At 37.2% G+C, this 23,166-nt stretch overlaps 2 protein-coding genes across 2 annotated transcripts; one reads left to right on the top strand and one right to left on the bottom strand.

Annotated features, from left to right (window-relative positions):
* The first annotated feature begins 1 nt into the window (after position 1).
* On the top strand, positions 2–1,478 carry LOC132804307 (uncharacterized). Its single transcript, XM_060818514.1, has 2 exons — positions 2–78; positions 595–1,478. Exon 2 carries the CDS (start codon positions 599–601, stop codon positions 1,280–1,282), a length of 684 nt encoding a protein of 227 aa, XP_060674497.1. The 5' UTR covers positions 2–78; positions 595–598; the 3' UTR covers positions 1,283–1,478.
* Positions 1,479–18,038: 16,560 nt separating this feature from the next.
* LOC132804029 (uncharacterized) lies at positions 18,039–18,838 on the bottom strand. Its single transcript, XM_060817910.1, has 2 exons — positions 18,281–18,838; positions 18,039–18,140 (listed from the first exon to the last, which is right to left on the bottom strand). The coding sequence occupies exons 1-2, from the start codon at positions 18,836–18,838 to the stop codon at positions 18,039–18,041; spliced, it is 660 nt and encodes a 219-aa protein (XP_060673893.1).
* Between the last annotated feature and the right edge of the window lie 4,328 nt (positions 18,839–23,166).

Here is a 23,166-nt window from a genome sequence, read left to right as displayed (position 1 = left end):
ATTTCTCTAAACTCTTTGCATCTCATCGCCTCTCACTCTCATTTTTTTGTATTTTCTCATATCTCAAACTAAAATCAGGTAAAAATTTTATATTTTTTCTTATTAGATGAAAGTAAGGAAATATGTGTTTTTTTTATTTTTTTTCTTTCTCTTTTTTCTTGTAAGTTTTATTAGTTTAGAGTTTTTTAAGCTTTTTATTTGATATGGGTATGTAAGAAATTGATTTATGAGATGTTATATGTGATTTTAAAGATACTTAGGTGGCATATGGTTTGAAAATAGGAGAAATTTTGTGTAAAACTAAAAAATCGCGAAAAACAGTAAAAGCGGAGGAAATTTGGCGAAAAAGATGAATTTCCGCCAATTTCCTCCAGTTTGTCAGTTTTCGCAAATTTCCGCCAAATTTCCGCCAGTTTTTCAACCAGTTTTCCGCCAGTTTTCCACCAATTTTCCGCCAGTAGGAAAAAACTATATTTAGCCCGAAAAAAAAAAACAGAATCAACTTTTTTAATACAGTTAATATGTTTGTTTAATATTATTCAAAATTTTATATATTTATTGATTTAGTTTAACGTTATTCATTTAATTTTGTAGTAAAATGGAAGATGATGACATTGTAATTGCGGTTTTATACAATGGAACATTGGTACAAAATGATAGTGGTGATTGGGAATATCGAAATGGTAAAAATGTAATGGTTTCCGTCGGCAAGAGATGCACAAAATCAGAGTTAGAGGATGAGATTTTCAATTCTATTGAGATAGATCGAAATGAATATTTGCTAAAGCTAAAATGGATATATGGACGATGTGCAGAAAAGTTGGATCCTACAGAAATACGATGTGATAGGGATGTGAAATGCTTTCTTCAAGAAGTGAGGAATGGAGGGATGACAATGATGCGGCCTCCATTGTATGTTGAGGTGATTTCAAAAGTTGAACATGTATGTAGAAATGTTCATCAAACAGCATTTGCTTCGGATAGTGGGAGTAATCTTCATTCTTTTTCTTGTCCTCCAATTGGCGGTCGTCTACCACAAGCTTCCGGTACTGAATCAATTCAGGCTACATCTCAGGAAATTATGGTTCAAGAAACTCAGTTTAGAGATCAAGTTGATGTTCGTGGGGGGCCTGGACATCATTTAACATTCACGAAGGAGTTGATGTTGGAGGTGACTATGCTGAACGGTTTCCTAACGACGAGGAGTATGAGCAGTTGCATCATATTGATCATGATGAGAATTACAATGCAGCAGGGGATGATGTTGGTCATAATGATGTAGATTTTGATCATGAGTTGCCGGACAATGATAATGATATGCATCCTGAAATGAACAATGAAGGAGTTGATGATGTTAGGGTTCATCGTGCTACAAGTGACCACATATCATCGAGCAACATAAGTGGTTCTATGGCCATATTTTCGTCAAAGTTCACTGGCTGTGAGAGCATAGTAGTTGGACAATTATTTCGCAACAAACGTGACCTACAGAATAAACTGAGTATCTATTGCATGCGAGAAAATAAGGAGTTCAAGGTAACACGGTCAACTACACAACGGTATGAGGTTGTATGCTTGGAAAATACTTGTAAATGGCGACTACGTGCAACCACATTTAAAAATGGAGAAATATTTGTTATGAGAATTTTTGATAATGTACACAGTTGCTCGTTAGATATCGTGCATCGAGAACACAAGCAAGCCAGTAGCCGGGTTATCGGGCAATGTATCAAATCTAAATATGAAGGTATTGCACGTGTTTACAAACCCAAAGAAATTCAACATGATTTTTTGCAGAAATATGGGGTGAATATAAGCTACAACAAAGCATGGAGAGGTAAAGAGTATGCACTTAACAGTGTTAGGGGATCTCCAGAGGAGAATTTTGCTAAGTTACCTGCCTACTGTTTTGAGTTAGTGTCGAAGAACCCTGGGACTGTTACACGTATCAAAACAGACGATAATAACAATTTTGTATATTTCTTTATGGCGATTGGAGCAAGCATTAGGGGATTTAAATCCCACATAAGACCCGTATTGGCTATTGATGCAACTACATTGAAAGGGAAATACAAAGGATACATGTATATTGCATCGGGCATGGATGGCAATAAGCAAATATATCCTTTGGCTTTCGGCATTGGAGATGGAGAGAACGAGCAAGCATATACATGGTTTTTCCAAAACCTGAAGGATGCCATTGGAGATTTTCCAGATTTGGTGTTTGTGAGTGATAGACACCCCGCTATTGAAAGGGCATTACGCAAAGTTTTTCCCAATGCATACCATGCGTTGTGCACGTACCATATAAGCAGAAATATTAAAGCAAATGGACATGCGAAAGATGAATCAATAATACAATGTTTCATGCTTGCAGCTAGTGCATATTTGGTTAAAGATTTTGAGTTTTATATGGAGCAAATTGAGGCAAAAAACAGTAGGGCTGCCCACTACATTCGATCATGTGACCTTACAAGGTGGGCACGTTCTCTTTGTCCATGTAGAAGGTACACTATCATGACCACCAATATTGCAGAAAGCTTGAATAGCATTCTGCTAGATGCTAGAGAGATGCCAATAGTAGCATTAATAGAGCACATACGGGATTTACTGCAAAGGTGGTTTTATGAGCGACGTACTGCAGATGCAAAATTGACAAAGCCTGTGACTAACCATATGGAAGAGCAACTCAAACTACGAAATTTGGAGTCCATCGGACTACGTGTGAAAGCCATTAATATGCATGAATTTCTTGTGGAAGGTGGGAGTTTGAGGGGTACAGTTAATCTCCAATCAAAAACATGCTCATGCAAAGTCTTCGATCTTGATCAATATCCTTGTGATCATTATATTGTCGCTTGCAGAGACCGAAAAATTGCTCCTTATGGCATGTGTTCTCATTACTACACCGCGGATGCATATCGTGCAGCTTATGCTGAGTCCATTTATCCTTTGTTAGATGAAAAACAGTGGCATGTCCCGGATGACGTGGCAAGTCGCATTGTTCTTCCACCAAGATGGACACGTAGGCAAGCCGGTAGACCGAGGATGCAACGCATACCATCCGAAGGTGAAGATGTTATTGGACATAGATGTAGCCGATGTGGTGGTGTTGGACATTATAGGCAGAGATGTACGAATCCATTGTCTTATGCTTCGAATTAGAAATTTTTAATTTAGTGTTATGGTTTAATATGTTTTGATAATTATTTCATATCTTTTTTTTTTTTGAATTTAATCCTAAATGAAAAGATGCTTTCTGGAATTGATTTTCAATATTTAGTTTACATATCATTTTATGAAATGTCCAAATGATTTTGAAAATAAAAACAAACATATATCAATTTTATTTTTATTTAAAATGGTTATTGATTTTAAATGTCACTACATTTTTTGTTAATTCCATCTTCATCTTATATAATATTTGTCTCCACTCCCAATTTGTTTTTACCCTACTATTAACTTATATAATCTATTAGAAATTGATTTTCCAAGTGGAGGAAATTAGTTTCTAATAGGAGTAAAAATTATTCAACGATTTCCGCTTGGAGGAAATGTTTTCCAACAGGAGGAAAACTATTTCTGCTTGGAGGAAAATTTTTCCACCTGGCGGAAATTTATCAAGAGGCTTCAATTTTTCTTCATATGGGATTTCCGACTGGAGGAACGTTTTTCCTCCATTTTTCCTCCAGTAGGAAAATTTTTCGGCCTATAGGAAATATTTTCGACAAGCGGAAAATTTTTTAAAATTTGCAATTGAGCTCTTAAGGCGTTTGTGCATTACGGAATTCTAATAAATAAACATGGCACATTTCCTATAAGGTCAATTACTTATCCTTACATCAATGCCACATTGTTATCTTTGTTAAATGAACATTATAAGCCACCATTATATTTACAATTAAAAGTCAAATATAATAAATAATATGCATCTATAAACATGACAAAAGGAAAGAAAAAAGCATCACCACGCAGCTCATATGCTAAGTTCTTTGTTGTAAACCTCATATGCATACTTCTTCCTAAAGAACTCCATGTTATGTTGTGTGAATGTCAATGGTAATCTAGCATGTAAGAATTCAATGGTCTTTAGTGTAAATATGCCACAGTCACCACTACAAAAACAAACAATTATTATAACATATATTAGTATTATTAGAACCATATTCAATAGTTAATATTTATTCAACAAACATGTAAGTATTAAGAGGTTTTACCCGTTACTTTGCTGAGGGGTATTTTGTGCCAATTCACATGTAAACTCGTCAATGGAGTCTACAAGATCCGGCCGCTGCTAATAAAAGGATGCAGATCGCAGTAAATATGGTAACATTATGCATAATTTCTGGAAATAAATTTGTCCCTTGTATCGGTTACCAGCCTTATCTGAATCATATACAGTCATGCGACGCTCTTTTAAGTCCACGTGCCCTACCACCCAATGTATGTTGTGCTTGTTTAGTGGAATCAACAACTGTCAATACATTACAGAATTTCAGTTAGCACAATAAATAAAGGAAGGCACATGAATAAATGAATAGTTAACATTACACAATTTGGACATGTATATATTACATGATTTACGTATTTCCATGGCTTGGACTCCTTCATTCGAATCCCCAGCACATATTCTTGCATTGCGTATGAGAATTGGAACTTAGATGGATTGTCGATGAGCTTTCCATGACATTGCTCAATGTATACCTACAACAAAATAATTTATTAGTTATCTAAAATCACAATAGCCACATATAGGACACCTAGCCGTTACTTACCCAAAATCCTCCATCTAGCACCTCAAAACTAGGATAAAAAATATCAAGAAATTGATTGGCACGTACACGAAATAGGTAGGGCAGGACTTCCATATGCTGCATTGAAAGACGAGTTAATTTTAAATTACATCCATGCAGTTGAACAACTATCTATGGAATTTATCAAATTATAAAATAAAAATCTTGATCGAAAAATACTTACATCGTGATTCAGCCACTTCTCACTGTTTATAAGCAATTGGAAAAAGTCTTTACCCGCAGTCAAAATGTCCATATCAACCTTTGCTGCCCAACCAGACTTCATAAATTTGTCAAAATTTTTTACAAGTCGCGTAGATACTGGTTTGTATGGGTCGAACTTCAAAGTAGAAGATGCACCAGGTAAAGTGCGCTGTAGTTTTTTCCGCAAGCCTCCGACACTATAAGGAGTTGTAATAGCTGCTGCCGCCTTCCTATCCCTCCTCCCAATATCTATGTTTTGCTTAGCAGCTGCTACCTTTCTTGCACGTCTCCCGGCAGGAAACTTTGATGGAGACACTTTCTCAATAATCGTAACACTTGGTCCTGCATCGTCGTCAACATATGGCTGTGACTGTCTATCAACGGGGGTCGCATCGGGACCATACTCTTCTTTATTTTCATCCCCTTCAACGTCCATCCCATCTCCCAACCCGTCAGCACTAACTCCCACTCCTTGGTGCTTCATTAACTTATCAAGCTTGGTGTCCAAACTTGCAAACTCTCTAAGCATGGCGATTCGTAAATCCTTAACGTCTTGCCGTACACTAGCCACTTCGCCTTCAAGGATTGTTAATCTCTCTCTCAAAGGTACCTAAAAGAAATAATAATTATTAATACTTGCAATAATGAAAAAAAGATAAACATTCATACAATTTATTCAAACCTCATCATGGGATGGAGTCGTTGGAGGTTGGGATGGAGTCGATGGTTCAACATGAACATGAGCAGCAACTCCTGCAGTCGATGAAGAAGGCTAGTCTGTCGGCTTATGTCCCATTCGCCGCCTCCCTCCTTTTCCCATAATTTCCACAGACGCCTCTTTCCGTTTCTTACTTATTCCACTTCTTGTAAGTGGAATACCTTCATCTTTTTCATCATGACTTGCCTGTGGTGGCTTGTCTTGAACAGCAGGTGCAACATTGTATGGAGTATTGTCATGATGTACATCCAATGCCAAGTTGCCGATATATGCATGCTCAACTTCAGTCACATTCATTAAGCCATGAACGGGATACTGCAAAAGACAAAAGGGATTATAATCAAGTGATTAGCAAGTAATACTAATATTCATACAAATACTGCAAAAGTGTATAAATAATATTATTATGTTGGAATGTATATTTATATATATATATATATTTGTACATATAAGTGGAAGAACTCATAGACTTACATCACGATGATCGAAGAGTTCAGTGGCCTTCTCAAATCTTGGCACTTGTGAAAAATGCCAATTAAGAATTCGAGGGAATGCCATGTTCGGCAACTTCTTTCCGAATGCTTGACCCAATGAAGGAATTGTCTCATAACCCCAAATCTGTCAAACAATTAATTAGTAATGAATAAGTAACGAAATACACACCATAAATACAAGTGTAACAAACTTTAAATAATAGTGTAACAAACTTACCATGAAAGCCAAAGGAAACCCACAAAGACTATAACTCTTTGACTTGTTTAAAGCGATGGACTCTCTATGCTCAAAAGCACTCTTCAACGATCTAATGGTGGTAGTATACGATAAAGTACCCCATGGATAGTTATTGAAGTACTCTAAATCGTCCACCATCTCCAAGTGATTATGAGGTGCGGTGGCCATGCTTTCTTTGCCTAGAAGAACCGTCTCTAGGAAATATAATAAAGCCAACTTCAATCTATCATCGTCAGCTTCATCATTGTCTTGACACTGTGCTATCATGAAAGCTTCGGTTATCTCCGAATTAGTGACCTTTCGCTTTCCGCCAAAATACGTGTCACTAATACGAGTAGAGATGTTAACCTGCCTATTGGGTTCGTAACCAAACCGTAGACCTGTAATTATGGTGAAGTCTCTCTGTGTAAATCTAGCACCACGCCCTCCAAAATTGAATACCATAGAGTCCTTGTCGTCGCAAACACATTGCCTATACAGCATGCTGTTGACGATGTGGCCACTAAATTGTATCTTGTTGGCCTTCAAAAAGTGGCCAAAACAGCTATCCTCAAACTTCTTTATTTGGGCTGGAGTCAGCTTGAACTTAATATCCGACACAGCTTTCCAGAAGTTCGATCTACAATTAACCTTTGTCCTCGATATCTCCGAGTCTCAAAACCTTCGTTGGTAATCTGAATCCATTTATCTGCAAATCAAATACAACAAAACATAACAGATGGAGGAAACGTTTTTTCCGACACGAGAAAAGCCTGAAGGACAATTTTTCCGCCTGGAGGAAAAGGTTTTCCGCCTGGAGGAAAAGGTTTTCCGCCTGGAGGAAAAGGTTTTCCGCCTGGAGGAAAAAATTTCCTCCAGGAGGAAAACATTTTCCGCCTGGAGGAAATTTTTTCCTCCAGGAGTAAAAAAATTCCCGCTAGAAGAAAAAAAAGAGGAAATATTTTCCTCGGGTTGGAAAATTTTCCAAAACCAAAATAACATACACCTAACGGGATTTGTGCAACAATATAATGAAAATGGCTAAAGAATATTTTCAAACCAGTGCATAATACATTATACATTAGTAGTGTACATTATATATTGCTTCCTAAGGATAACCCATAGATATATATATTATGGTTTCACATTCAAACCTCCCATTAGATTCAAACAAAAAGACAACTTCATAATAGTTTTAATTTCACATTTCACATTCTAACCATGCAACACAAACATTTCTGTCACACCAAATAACACAATATTATAAGCATAGCTCATAATGACAAGGTTCAAAATTGTAAAACTCATTCAATACAGCACAACTAAAGGTTTTCAGATAAGTTCATTACATTAAAGCGAAATTAGTTTGCAAAATATTTTCTATGTTGTACAGAGAAGCAACTTACATTAATGGGGGACAAACCACCACCAATGCTTCTCTATCTATTTATATATCTCTCTCTCTCTTTATCTATCTCTGTGAGTGTATGTGTAATTTTATCAACTTGCACTTGTAGCTCCATGATCGCAAATTTTGTGCTTCAATTTTCTGCTCAGTCCATCAGTTGCTCCTCCAATGCTGAAAGAAATAGAAAATCAATATTAGTAACCATTCAGCAATCAAATTTGTTCAAGCTGAAATGCAAGAAATCCAAACTTAAAAAGCTTCAAAACTCAACAATGACATCTCACCAAACACCCATCTAAAACCACATGCAAGGTTCCCATCGGATAGAGAAGCCAACAAAGAGTGATATTGATTTGTACCAACAAAATGGAAGCAATAATTTTTTTTCTTCTCTCAAACTTGAAAGTGAAAGGAGATTGATTTTCAAAATATCATCTAGCTTCTACACCTTTAAAAACCATGACATGTACAATGAACTTAGAAATGAGAGACTCCATCAAAACTTGACTGCAACAATGATCATAACTAATTTGATTGAAGTTCAAATTCTCAACACAAATCAACCAAAATTGTTCAAGTAATAGGAACACTTATTTGTGTTGCATGCTCAAATAATGGTAGTTAATAAGCTAATAAAGTGGAAAGATGTAATCTGGTCAGCACATACAGTGATCCATGCTAATAAAAAGAACGAATATTTATAAGATAAGCACTGTCATTAAAATCATAATCATCAACCTCACTTTCACATAGGATTTCAAAAAAGGAAAAATCTCAATTTCACATAAATCGATGGTAACAACAATCAAGATAGTTTTCCAGTCAAATCATAGACCCCAAACTACATTTCCAGCAATTGGCATTGAAACCCTCCAGAATGCATGAATGGGTCCCAAATGGGACCTGTATGCACATACAATGCAGATTTAGTCCACTGAATAAATGCAGAGACAAAGGAACCAGGGAAAAACAAAACAAGAATTGAAGAACTGAGAATAGCTGTGTCCAAGTAAAATAAAATAACCCTTCGACAAAAAATGTCAGTGCTAAAAAATCACGCAGGCATAGATTGGTTAAGTAAATTTGAGTACCAAGTTTTATGCCAAGACACTAAAAAATTTATATAAGGGATCTATTATTCTTTTACCAACTTAAAAGAGAACACAAAATTCAAAGACTGTACAGGGAAAATTTTCAAAACCATTTCTTCCAAAATTTGGAAATAAGTTCAGACTTCAGACATCATAAGAATAATAAAAGAAGTTATAAACAACAATGGAATTCAAGAAACAAAGCCAACACAAAGAATAAACTAATCAAGACAACTAAAATACCAAACAGTAATTAAATAAAACCTAAAAATTAACTGAAGAAACAAATTTGCATTTGAAAAAGGTCTAAGATTGATACTTCTGAGAAGATGGGGCGCCAACATTTTATGAAGTCTAGATATCTGCTCCTCTTGATTGATATCCTTAAATTCTTCCTGAAACTCCTCCAGACTTCCAAACTGCAAGGCATAAATATCAATTACTGAATGTGGGAATTTATAAACATCAACTTTGATACCCATTTTAAGGTAACTTAAAATATCTGCCATTGCATTAGATGCTTAAGATACTAACCTTCCCAGCATCAAGGAAGTGCATGAGCATGAAAAGTTCATCAAGATTGTTCTGAAAGAATACCAAACAGGAGTCCATTCATAAGTTTGAACAAACAAATACCAATCATTTTATTTAAGTAAAGAAAAGAAAGGAGGTGATATATAATACTCAGAACAAGGAGGAAGATGATTCCCTTTTACCCCAAAAACACCCAGGAAATGCAGAGGAAAGAAAAGATACAACAGACATAACACCGCAAGCATTAACTGGCATAAAGTTCACATACCAAATAATGATAGCCAATGTGGAAAGATGTCCAAAGGACATTAACAATCATATGGCTGCATGCATTTAGATACCTAAAATTACGTAGTAAGAGAAATTTACAACTGAAAAGGAATTGATAACAAGAAGACAAAGTACAAAACTTCTATCATCAGGAAGATAACTTGTAGCGATAAATTAGGGGTCAATTTTTCACATCACTGCAACCCATTTAACTTTGTCAGCCCAAGGCATTGGAACAAAGCCATACAAAATTCTAATTATGCAGTCCCGATTTGAATCTCAAAATAAAAAGGTTTTTTTAAACCCTACACAGAAGTAAGACAGCATGTCTCATCCAAACCCACATAAAATCTGCAAATAAGCTGACCATAGAATAAATCAGCAAGACAAGCAAATTTTTCAAGTTTCATTTCACCAAAATGCTCCAATACACTATTGGCATGTTTAAAGCATACATAGAAAATCATTAACAGTTCATCTTCATCTTATCCAAAATTTTCAAACCGAAGTGTCCACAAAACCACTAAATAGTTTATTGGACTTTACCATATGCAAACATTCTATGGACAGAGGAGCATTCTTCTGTCTCTGGTAGCTCTCAATCGAACCGCTCTTGCCGACACAACAATGGACGAGGACGATGCCGGCGAATGGGAGACGAATGTCGGTGAAAATGGTGGCCGGGATGGTAATTTTTGAAATACCCTAGCTGCGTTTTCAAACGTTTTCAAAGGGAAAGTAAAAAAAACAAAACCGAAACCAAAAAAAATAAAAGGCCTTTTGATAGAGAAAAGAACAAAATATATATATATATATATATATATATAGATAAGGGTACTTTAGTCCAAACGGGTAAAATATTGGTTAGTTTTTAAAAAAATAAAAAAATTTGCTATTTTTCTAAAATGCAATTGTAAAGTGGCTATTTATCGAAAAAACCCAAAAAATAATATAGTCCACTGTATTGCAAAATATGCTACGGGGTTCTCTAATTTAGAAACATGGCTTGAAAAGGGCCCACAGTGGCTTCTCAATTTGCTTTGTGCTGATATGTATGATGTTTTAATGTGATATATGAAATCTTACCTTTTTTTTTTCAAAAAAAAAAAAAAAAAGATCTGATAAAGAATTCAAGCTCAATCCGGTGCAATTCCTCATTTCGAACGGGCGTATGGTAATATTTGGATAAAAAGGAATCAATAATTTCTTTCTTTCAAATAGATAGATGATACATTAACACACACACACGAAAAATTTTAAAAATAATAATAATAATAATAATTAATGACAATACATAATTTTTAAGAATTGTAAAATTAAAAAAGTAAATAATGCAAAATCCTCCTGAATTATTTGACACGTACAACTAATCTGCTTACACTATTAAAATAACAAGTAAACCTCTTTGGTTTTGGTTTTGTATAACACATTGCTCCCTACAAACTAACTAAATGCTAAAAAAAATATTTTACTTTGACAAAAATATCCTTTCCCACGTAATTTAATCCATTTTTGTATTATCTAAATATTAAAAATAATATTTTATTCACAAAATTATTTTCAAAATAATATTTTGTTAAGAAAAAGTGTTAAAAATAATATTTTCTTCAAAAAATAGGTAAAAATGATATTTTTTAAGAAATATTAAAATTGATATATTCTTATAAAACAATTATTCAAAAAAATAATATTTTCTTCAAAACCAAAATAAAAAAATGTTTTCTTCCAAAAATATTAAAAACTATATTTTCTTCTAAAATATTAAAAATTATATTTTCTTCAAAAAATTTTAATTTTCAAAAAATAAACTACGGAAAATAATACTTTCTTCAAAAAAATATTAAAGATGATATTAAATATCAATGTCAGGACCCGTCCAAAATTCCTCACTGGAACCCTAGACAAGCCCTGATCCCAGGGAAATCCTACCGGACCTTCCAATGGAAAATCCGGCAGAACCTCCCCTAAGGGTTGGACTTACCACAAATTTCCTGCACTAAAAACACACTTCTATATTCATCCCTTTATTCCTCTCACAATACTACAATTTGATTCCACAAATTTACAGCACTCCAAATGAATAACAGTAATTCCGTGCATAATTAATACACAAATGTCCAAGACAGTATACAGAGCTTCATAAAGTACTATTAAATATAGAAATTATACAATAAGGATGAAAGAAATATTACAATTGAAATAAATGAAGACAAGATAACTTCTCAAACTATGACATCGACGGAGATTAGGTTCGCTTCGGAAGAACGTCTACCACCCCTTGCACCTAAGGGAACGGAATTTAAAAATATGATATGCTAATCATCTCAGTAAGTGACCATATTTAATGTACACTTTTAATATTAATAATATAACAATAAAAGGAATTTAATTACTCAATACCAAACAAATAAATAAATAAACAACAATCATTTGAAAGTAATATTTTCTCTCAAAACCCTTACTATTTACTCCGTTGGAAATGTTCCCCTTTTAAAACATTTTCGCAAAACCCGATTATTCGTAAGCCCAAAAATCAAGGAATCATTAATTTAATAAATAATAATTAAATAATCCAAATATAAATAAAATGTAATAAATAAATAAATAATTTTAGAACACTTTAGGGTTTAAAATTTCTAACTGAAAATTTATACATGACGCACCACACCATATACCAGTGATGCCCTCCGATACCCAGCGTCCCGAGCACCGACTGGTGGGGGGTTAAAGAGAGAAACTTGCATACGGTCACTTCTGCATCCCGACAACACCGCTGCTAAAACCGTCATCCCGGTCACGGAGGGGGGCGGCTGATGCGCATCACATAAAACTTGCCTGCCCTCGGTCCAATGGCAACTCACGGGAGACATTATAACTTGCGCGCTCATCCACATATACAGTACAGAACACCAGTACTGTATGAGTGCGTCTAAAATAAATAACCAAATTTTATTATAAAAAAATACATAAACTTTTCCAAAATCCATTGTGGGAATTATACCATTTTTCGAACTCAACCTCCCACATTTTTCTTTAACATTTCCAGTACAAATCCACCGATAACAATATACAAATAATTTTTTTCGTATCACAAAGTCCATCAAATAATGTTTCACGGGCATAATTATAAAATTTGAAACCACCAATTTAAACCAATATTTTCCTTGAAATATTTAAAATCAAATCATGTCCAAAAATAATATTAAAACCACATATACAATTAATTAAATGAAACCACCTTGCTCATGCGTGATAAATACAATTAAATCATAATAGTAATCAAAAATCCATTAATAAACCAAATTTTCATTTAGCAGCAATAAACATATGCGTACATAAAAATAATATTTTTTTCCACAATTATATTTAAATTCCACCACATGAGCATAATTCTAGATATCAAATTAACACCAAATAAATATATTAATCACCCAAAAATAGTTTTAAAGGTGGATCACTCACCTTAAGCACGTATATCAATCAAGATCCTTTGTAGGATCAACTCCACTACCCACACATGCACCTAAAATATCCACAATACACCAAACCAATTATTTTAATATTTTAATTAGGTAACACTCAAATGGGTATCCGGAGAGCAAACACAAACAACAACCAAAATTGACCAGTAATATACCGAATTAAAGCTTGAGTGATGAGGATTACGAATCCGGTCTTACTTCCCGGAGATCGAACCCGAGGTGGCCGGAATATCGCTGGAAAGCTTTTGGGATTCAACTCTTCGATTCTCTCAAACCGTCTCGAATTGGAGGAAAAGGACCCCGGATCTGAGTTCAAGGTGTCGGAATTAGTGGGGAGGGACCGACGGTGCAACTGGGTAGTTGCCGGAATAGTGATTTCTTCGGTGAGCCGTCGCGGTCACAGGGAACCGTCACCGCCGGCGGTGCGTGCGGTGGCAGGTGGCCAAGATTTTTGGGAGTTTTGTAGATTGAAGGGAGAGGGCCTCAACGGGACTGGTGGTGACAAGAATGGAGGCCGGAATGAGGAGATCTCAGCGGTTGAAGAAATCGGCGCCGCCACCGGAAAAAGCCCCGATCTGGGGGCGTCGCCGGTCGGTTGGCCGTGAAATTTTAGGGGTTGGCCGGGAATGGAGAGGCGCTCCTGCCTGGCTGGTGTGTGTGGCAAGATTCGACCGGAAAAGTTTGCAACTCCGGCGGCCAATGGTTTTCTGTCTCTCTCTCTCGTCCCCCTCCCCCCCCGTTTTGCCAAAATAAAAGCCACCGTGGGTGACACTGTTCACCCACGTGGACCTCTCAGATGTCAACATGTGGCATCACTGTTCACTTAAGCCAGATATATTAAAATATTACGGTATTCGAAAAACTTCACATGTCCATAACGTTTTAACTAGATGTCCAATTTAAGCATGCCGCTAGTTTATGAAATCGTATCAATGAGTATTTTACAACCATACAAAAGTCAAAATAAAATTCTACAACCATAATAAGTCAACTCCTGGCACCTTTTGGGCAATTTGAATCTCGACTTGTTTTGCCCATAACTTTCAAATCGTAGCTCCGTTTTCAACGTGCTACTAGTCTACGAACTTGGGGCATCATGTACTTCGCTACGGTACCACGGTCAACTAGAAATTTCAACTGGAACAAAAAGTCAACTTTTGACCCACTCGGTCAGTGGTTAACCTCGGTCAACGTGCAAGAATTCCGATGTGGTTTGGGACGGGGTGTTACAACCTTCCCCCGTTATAAGAATTTCGTCCTCGAAATTTTTGCACGTCACTAGAACAGATAGGGATACTGATCACGCATTTGCGCTTCGGGCTCCCACGTTGCTTCCTCAATTAAATGATTCCGCCATAAAACTTTAACTAAAGGAATAGTCTTGTTACGTAGCACCCGCTCCTCGCGATCCAAAATCTGCACTGGTTGCTCTACATACAAAAGATCTTCCCTCAATTCTATGTCAGGAGTCTCGAGTGCGTGTGATGGGTCTGCAATATATTTCCATAGCATCGAAACATGAAATATGTTGTGCACTCGGGCTAGCTCTTCTGGTAATGCTAATCTATAAGCCACGGGGCCAATCCTCTCCGTAATCTCGTAAGGCCCAATATAACGAGGACTCAACTTAGCTCGTCGACCAAAGCATACTACTACTTTCTATGGAGATAACTTTAGGAATACCCAATCTCCTACTTCAAATTCCAAATCCTTCCTACGCACATCGGCGTAACTCTTCTGTCGATCTTGGGCAACCTCAAACTGATCCCGAATGATCTTCACCTTGTCCAAGGTCATCCGTAAATACTCAGATCCAATCGCATTATTCGTTGCAAGGAGTCTCTCTTCTCCTACTTCACTCCAGCACAAAAGTGTCCGACATTGCCTCCCATATAAGGCCTCATACGGGGACATGCTAATACTCGCCTGATAACTATTGTTATAAACAAATTCTATCAATGGAAATTGTTCATCCCAGCTACCGCGAAATTTATAAGACCTTAGCATATCTTCTAATGTCTGAATTGTGAGCTCAGCTTGTCCATCAGATTGCGGGTGAAAGGTGGTGCTGTAGTTAAGTCTTGCTCCTAATGCATCAGCTAACTTCCACCATAGTCATGAAGTAAAACGTGTATCTCGATCGGATACGATGGCTAGCAGTACTCCATGAAGACTCACAATACGTTGCATGAACAACTGGGCTAATTTCTCGGGTGAAAAATGCTCTCATACCGGTAAGAAGTGTGCCGACTTGGTAAGATGATCAATGATCACCCAAACACCATCATATCTCCTAGGTGTAGGGGGAAGCTTGAACACAAAATCCATGTTGAGTTCTTCCCACTTCCATACGGGAATAGGTAAGGATTGGAGTAGTCCCGAAGGTTTCTATCTTTCTGCCTTTAGTTGTTGACAAATTAGGCATTTTGATACAAAATCTGCCACTTCCCTCTTCATGCCAATCCACCAATAATACTTAACAAGCATTCGGTACATTTTGGTACTCCCAGGATGCATCACATATATCGAGCTATGCACCTCCTCTAAGATCTCCTTCTTGAGTTCTGGAATATCAGGAACGCAAAGTCGTCCTTTATACACGAGGGCCCCATCCCTCCTTATGGAAAACTCTGGATCAAGACCTTCTTGTACATTGCTCTTAATTGTCCTCAATTTAGGGTCTTCCATTTGAGTCTCCAATATACGATCCATTAACATCGGTCGCACCTGAAAACTAGCCATAAGGACTCTAGAAGGATGCATATGCATTAACACCCCCATTTTCTTCAACTCCACCATGAGAGGTAGTTGGATGGCTTGAATGTGAGCAAGAGATCCGATAGCCTTCCTACTCAAAGCATCTGCTACTACATTCGCCTTGTCCAGGTGATAATCAATCACACAGTCATAATCCTTCAATAACTTCATCCATCTCCTTTGCCTCATATTTAATTCCTTTTGAGTGAAAATGTACTTAAGGCTTTTGTGGTCGGTATAAATTTGGCACATGGCCCCATACAAGTAGTGTCTCCACTTCTTTAGAGCAAAGACTACCGCCGCCAATTCTAAGTCATGCGTAGGGTAGTTTTGCTCATGCTACTTCAGTTGCCGTAAGGCATATGCTACCACCCTTTGATTCTGCATTAGCACGCAACCCAACCCTTGATGGGATGCATCACAATAGACTTCAAAACCCTCATTCCCATTAGGTAAAGTTAAGATAGGTGCGGATGTTAACCTTTGCTTCAATTCCTGAAAACTCTGCTCACACCTGTCCGTCTAACTAAATTCAACATTCTTTCGGGTTAAGTTGTGAAGCAGTCCGGCAATTCTCGAAAACCCTTCTATAAAACGATGGTAGTATCCAGCTAATCCAAGAAAACTTCGTACTTCCCTCACAGTAGTAAGGCACTCCCAATTCAACACTGTCTTCACCTTTTCAGGGTCCACATAGATACCTTCGGCTGACACGATGTGTCCGAGAAAACCCACTTGATTTAACTAAAACTCGCACTTGTCAAATTTAGCATAAAGCTGATGCTGTCTTAAAGTTTGGAGCACTCTCTTCAAATGCCTCACGTGCTCCTCTTGGCTCCTAGAATAGATCAGGATGTCATCTATAAATACAATGACCAAACGATCCAAGTATGGACGAAACACTCAGTTCATCAAATCCATAAAAGCTGCTGAGGCATTGGTAAGTCCGAATGACATCACTAGGAATTCATAATGTCCGTACCTCGTCCTAAAGGCAGTTTTAGCAATATCTTACTCTCGAATCCTTAACTGATGATATCCAAATCTTAAGTCGATCTTGGAAAACACTTTGGCACCTTGGAGTTGATCAAATAGGTCATCTATCCTTGGAAATGGGTAACGATTAGGGATGGTCACCTTGTTAAGTTGTCGGTAGTTGATGCACAGTCTTAGACTACCATCCTTCTTCTTCACAAACAATACTGGAGCTCCCCATGGTGATATGCTTGGTCTAATAAACCCCTTATCTAGTAAATCTTGCAATTGGACCTTTAGCTCCCTTAACTCCGCTGGAGCCATTCGATATGGTGGTAGAGAAATAGGCACGGTACCCGGAATTAATTCAATGGAAAAGTCAACTTCCCTTTCTGGAGGCAATCCCGGTAACTCCTCAGGAAACACATCTGGAAAATCCCTCACAACAGACATGTCTTCCAATCTGACCCCACTTACTTAGGTATCTATCACATGAGCTAAATACCCTTGGCAACCCTTATTCAGTAGCTTCTTGGCGGTGAGGGTAGATATTAATCTTGGCAAAGGCCTCCCAACTTCCCCACGAAATACCACTTCAGGTAAACCTGACCTCCTAAATGTAAGTTCTTTGCTATAACAATCTACGGAAGCATGGTTCCTTGCTAACCAATCCATGCCCAAGATTACGTCAAGTCCGGATAGATCTAACAGGATCAAGTTCGCTTCCATCACTTGATCTTCGATACAGAAGAAACACTCCTTGATCAACTGGCTAGGCCACAAGGATTCTCCTGCAGGAGTGGCTATTTCTAATAGACATCCTAAAGGAGTAGGGGTCATACCGACCCGAGTGACAAATTCCTTTGAGATGAATGAATGTGTTGCTCTCGGGTCTATAAGCATAAGTGCATCATTACCAAAAATATTCAAAGTACCTGTAACAACGTCAGGTGTGGCCAGGGCTTCCTGCTGTGTCATAGTGAACACTCAACCTTGACCTGTCTGTTGGGGCTTCCTTCCTCTACCTCGACTCGATCTTGCAGACGGTTGGGCCGATCCCAATGAACCTCCTGCTGCTTGACTCCCCTGGGAACTCTAACCCTGAAATTCACTAATATGCTGTGCTCGCCTACCTGCCCCTAACACACTGCCACTACCATAAGGGCACTCCCTCCTTATATGGTTTGGCTGCCCACACTGAAAACATACACCATCCATCTGGCACTGCCTGAAATGCTTCCTCTTACAAATTGGACAAGTCCGCGTAAGACCAAGGTGTGACTGCTGATACGAGCTTGTATCCCCACTGATCGAATGGCGAGCTGTCTGGGGCATACGATAACTGCTTCTCCGCTGAAATCTGTCTCGTGGGCTCGGTCCACCACTACTCGATGAGCCGAACTATGGCTCTTCCTGGATGCTCCCTGACTAGGTGCCCCACCTTCAAATGATCTACGCCTCGAAGGTTTGTGCATCTCCACCTGCCTCTCTAATTCCAGCGCTGCATCCCTAGCGGACTGATAAGTAGGATGCACTGATCCAGTAAGGGTGAGGGCTATGTTCTCGTTCAAGCCATCTATAAACCTCACCTTCTTCGTATGGTCATCGGGAATCATGTGCATGCAGAATTCAGATAGTTCCCGAAACTTTCTCTCGTACTCGGAAACAGTCATGTTCCCCTGTTGCAGCTCCTCAAACTCTCTCCTTCTGGCCTCACGATAGGCAAGAGGGCAATATTCGGTAGTGAAGACAACCTTAAACTGATCCCATGTATGCCTTCTACGAGTTTTTTCCACTTTCCACCACTTCCAGGAGTCTCCTTCTAACATGAAACCGGAGATCCTAGCCATACCTTCGTCGGGGCACTGTATCCCTTCTTTTAGGATTTTCTCCATGTTAGATAGCTAATTCATAGCTACAGCTGGGCCTTGGCTTCCATCGAAATTCACGGCTCCCAATCGTCGAGCCTGGACCACAGAATGATTACTAGAGCTTGAACTTCCTAAGGCTCGAGTTAGTTGAGAGATAAGATTTCTAAGGCTCGATCTACTCCCGGAACTCTCAGCCGAGCGTTCCGGAGAACTACGTGCGTCCTGCCTACGCATTGTAGCAAATTCTGAAAAAACAAACAAGAGTTTAGAGATAAAAACACTTAAGCACGATTACAAAAGGGAGAAATTTACGGATGGGCTGTACAGCAATGCACAGTCCCTTAGGATTATAAGAACCTATGCTCTGATACCAACTGTCAGGACCCGTCCAAAATTCCTCACCGGAACCCTAAACAAGCTCTGATGTCAGGGAAACCCTACTGGACCTTCCAATGGAAAATCCAGCAGAACCTCCCCTAAGGGTTGGACTTACCACAAATTTCCTGCACTGAAAACGTACTTCTATATTCATCCCCTTATTCCTCCCACAATACTACAATTTGATTCCACAAATTTACAGCACTCCAAATGAATAACAGTAATTCCGTGCATAATTAATACATAAATGTCCAAGACAGTATACAGAGCTTCATGAAGTACTATTAAGTATAGAAATTATACAACAAGGATGAAAGAAATATTACAATTGAAATAAATAAAGACAAGATAACTTCTCGAACTATGACAGCGACGGAGATTAGGTTCGCTCTGGAAGAACGTTTACCACCCCTTGCACCTAAGGGAACAGAATTTAAAAATATGAGATGCTAATCATCTCAGTGAGTGACCGTATCTACTGTACACTTTTAATATTAATAATATAACAATAAAAGGAATTTAATTACTCAATACCAAACAAATAAATAAATAAATAAATAAACAATAATCATTTGAAGGTAATATTTTCTCTCAAAACCCTCACTATTCACTCCGTTGGAAATGTTCCCCTTTTAAAACATTTTCGCAAAACCCGATTATTCGTAAGCCCAAAAATAAGGAATCGTTAATTTAATAAATAATAATTAGATAATCCAAATATAAATAAAATATAATAAAATAAAATAAATAATTTTAGAACACTTTAGGGTTTAAAATTTCTAACTGAAAATTTATACATGACGCACCACACCATATACCAGTGATGCCCTCCGATACCCAGCGTCCCGAGCACCGACTGGTGGGGGGTTAAAGAGAGAAACTTGCATACGGTCACTTCTGCATCCCGACAACACCGCTGCTAAAACCGTCATCCCAGCCACGGAATGGGGCAGCTGATGCGCATTACATAAAACTTACCTGCCCTCGGTCCAATGGCAACTCACGGGAAACATTATAACTTGCACGCTCATTCACATATACAGTACCGAACACCGGTACTATACGAGTGCGTCTAAAATAAATAACCAAATTTTATTATAAAAAAATACATAAACTTTTTCAAAACCCACTGTGGGAATTATACCATTTTTCGAACTCAACCTCTCACATTTTTCTTTAACATTTCTGGTACAAATCTGCCGATAACAATATATAAGTAATTTTTCTTATATCACAAAGTCCATCAAATAATGTTCCACGGGCATATTTATAAAATTTGAAACCACCAATTTAAACCAATATTTTCCTTGAAATATTTAAAATCAAATCATACCCAAAAATAATATTAAAACCACATATACAGTTAATTAAATGAAACCACCTTACTCATGCGTGATAAATACAATTAAATCATAATAATAATAAAAAATCCATTAATAAACCAAATTTTCATTTAGTAGCAATAAACATATGCATACATAAAAATAATATTTTTTCCACAATTATATTTAAATTCCACCACATTAGCATAATTCTAGATGTCAAATTAAGACCAAATAAATATAATTAATCACCCCAAAATAGTTTTAAAGGTGGATCACTCACCTTAAGCACGTATATCAATCAAGATCCTCCACAGGATCAACTCCACTACCCACACATGCACCTAAAATATCCACAATACACCAAACTAATTATTTTAATATTTTAATTGGGTAACACCCAAATGGGTACCCGGGGAGCAAACACAAACGACAACCAAAATTGACGAGTAATATACCGAATCGAAGCTTGAGTGACGAGGATTATGAATCCGGTCTTACTTCCCGGAGATCGGATCTGAGGTGGCCGGAATCTCACTGGAAAGCTTTCGGGATTCAACTCTTCTATTCTCTCAAACCGTCGAGAATTGGAGGAAAAGGACCCTGGATTCAGGGGGTCAGAATTAGTGGGGAGGGATCGGTGGTGCAACTGGGTACTCACCGGAATAGTGATTTCTTCGGCGAGCCGTCGCGGTCACGGGCAACCGTCACAGCCACCAGCCCGTGCGGTGGCAGGTGGCCAAGATTTTTGGGGATTTTGTAGATTGATGGGAGAGGGTCTCAACGGGACCAGCGGTGACAAGAATGGAGGCCAGAATGAGGAGATCTCAGCGGTTGAAGAAATCAGCGTTGCCGCCGGAAAAAGCCCCGATCCAGGCGAGTCGCCGGTCGGTTGGCCGTGAAATTTTGGGGGTTGGCCGGGAATGGAGAGTCGCTCCTGCCTAGCTAGTACGTGTGGAAAGATTCAGTCGGAAAAGTTTGAAACTTCGGCGACCGGTGGTTTTCTCTCTCTCTCTCTCTCCTCTCTCTCTTTCTCTCTCCTCCCCCTCCCCCTCCCCCATTTTGCCAAAATAAAAGCCACCGTGGGTGATACTATTCACCCACATGGACCTCTTAGATGTCGACACGTGGCATCACTGTTCACTTAAGCAAGATATATTAAAATATTACGGTATTCGGAAAACTTCACATGTCCATAACTTTTTAACCAGATGTCCAATTTAAGCGTGCCGCTAGTCTATGAACTCGTGTCAATGAGTATTTTACAACCATAAAAAAGTCAAAACAAAATTCTACAACCATAAAAAGTCAACTCCCGGCACCTTTTGGACAGTTTGAATCTCGACTTGTTTGGCCCATAACTTTCAAACCGTAGCTCCGTTTTCAACGTGCTACTAGTCTACGAACTCGGGGTATCATGTACTTCGCTATGGTACCATGGTCAACTAGAAATTTCAACTGGAACAAAAAGTCAACTTTTGACCCACTCGGTCAACGTGCAAGAATTCCGATGTGGTTTGGGACGGGGTGTTACATCAATTAATTAAATTTATTCATTATGGAAAAATATTAAAATAATTTTAAAATTTAAATTTTTTATAGAAATTTTATAAAGGTAACTTTGCCTTGGTGTACCTTTTCCTTTAGCATGTAAGTTTAGGGGTAGCTCTTCTATGAAAATTATAAAAGTTGCTTGATCTACTATAATTTTAATAATTTTTTAATCCTTTAAAAATTCTTGGCTGGAATCCTAGGTAAATCTTAGGTAAGTCCTGATTAGAAAAAACTCCATCGAGATTGTTTTAGAAAACGAGATAGTAGCTCCCCTATAACAAGGATTTTCAACAATTTTCATGCACATAAAACACTTTTAAACGTTCAACTATCTTATTCCTCCACTTTACAATAATTTTCATAAATTCTAGCAGTTTATATTGAAAACAGCATATAATAAACAAATAAAAAACTGATACAAATCTCTGGATCCATAATTAACATCAAATCATTTTAAGAGTATTTAAAAAGATAAATATTGCAATAAAGGAAGAATGATAAAATAAAATAATAACAAAATAAAGAGTTAAGAAAATCTACTTAGTACAGCAATGAATGAATGCAGTAGAATGGGTTGCGTAAGTCATACAATTAGTCCCCTAGCTATTTGGACCTAAAAAAACAAGTCTGGAAAATAAAATAAAACTAATTAGATACTAATCATCACTTTTAGCAAAAAAACGAGATACTAATCATCACAGTGAGTAGTATTTAACTAATAACGACAGTAAATAAAATAAAAATAATAATAAATAGAAAAAAGGCAAAATAATAAAAGAAACAATAAGAATAACAAATTACAATTAATGAGGAATAAGTTGGATATTAGAAAACAATTTTCTCTCAAAACCCTTATCGATTTATTCATTTTGAAAAGTTTGCTAGCTTAAAAGTATTTTTGCAAAATCCATTATTTTTGTATTTTTAGAATATTTAAATAATATTCTTGAAAATAAAATAAACTAACATAAGGTAAATTATTATTTAGACAAGTGTCCAAAAATTCTTTAAATAAATTATAATGAAATATTAATAAAATAATAAAATAAATTAAACTTCTTAAACAAATAAGCAAATAATAAATAAATAAATAATTTA

The sequence above is a fragment of the Ziziphus jujuba genome, chromosome 6 (assembly GCF_031755915.1).
Source record: "Ziziphus jujuba cultivar Dongzao chromosome 6, ASM3175591v1".
Taxonomy (NCBI): domain Eukaryota; kingdom Viridiplantae; phylum Streptophyta; class Magnoliopsida; order Rosales; family Rhamnaceae; genus Ziziphus; species Ziziphus jujuba.
This window is presented reverse-complemented; position numbering and strand designations above follow the sequence as displayed.

Excerpts from the sequence above, each read along its gene's own strand:
- LOC132804307 (XM_060818514.1), top strand. The coding sequence starts at position 599 with ATGGAAGATGATGACATTGTAATTGCGGTTTTATACAATGGAACATTG.
- LOC132804029 (XM_060817910.1), bottom strand. The coding sequence starts at position 18,838 with ATGGAGAAAATCCTAAAAGAAGGGATACAGTGCCCCGACGAAGGTATG. Across the intron at positions 18,141-18,280 it reads TCAGCGGAGAAGCAGTTATC|TGTGGGCAGCCAAACCATAT; the intron begins GTATGCCCCAGA and ends GTATGTTTTCAG.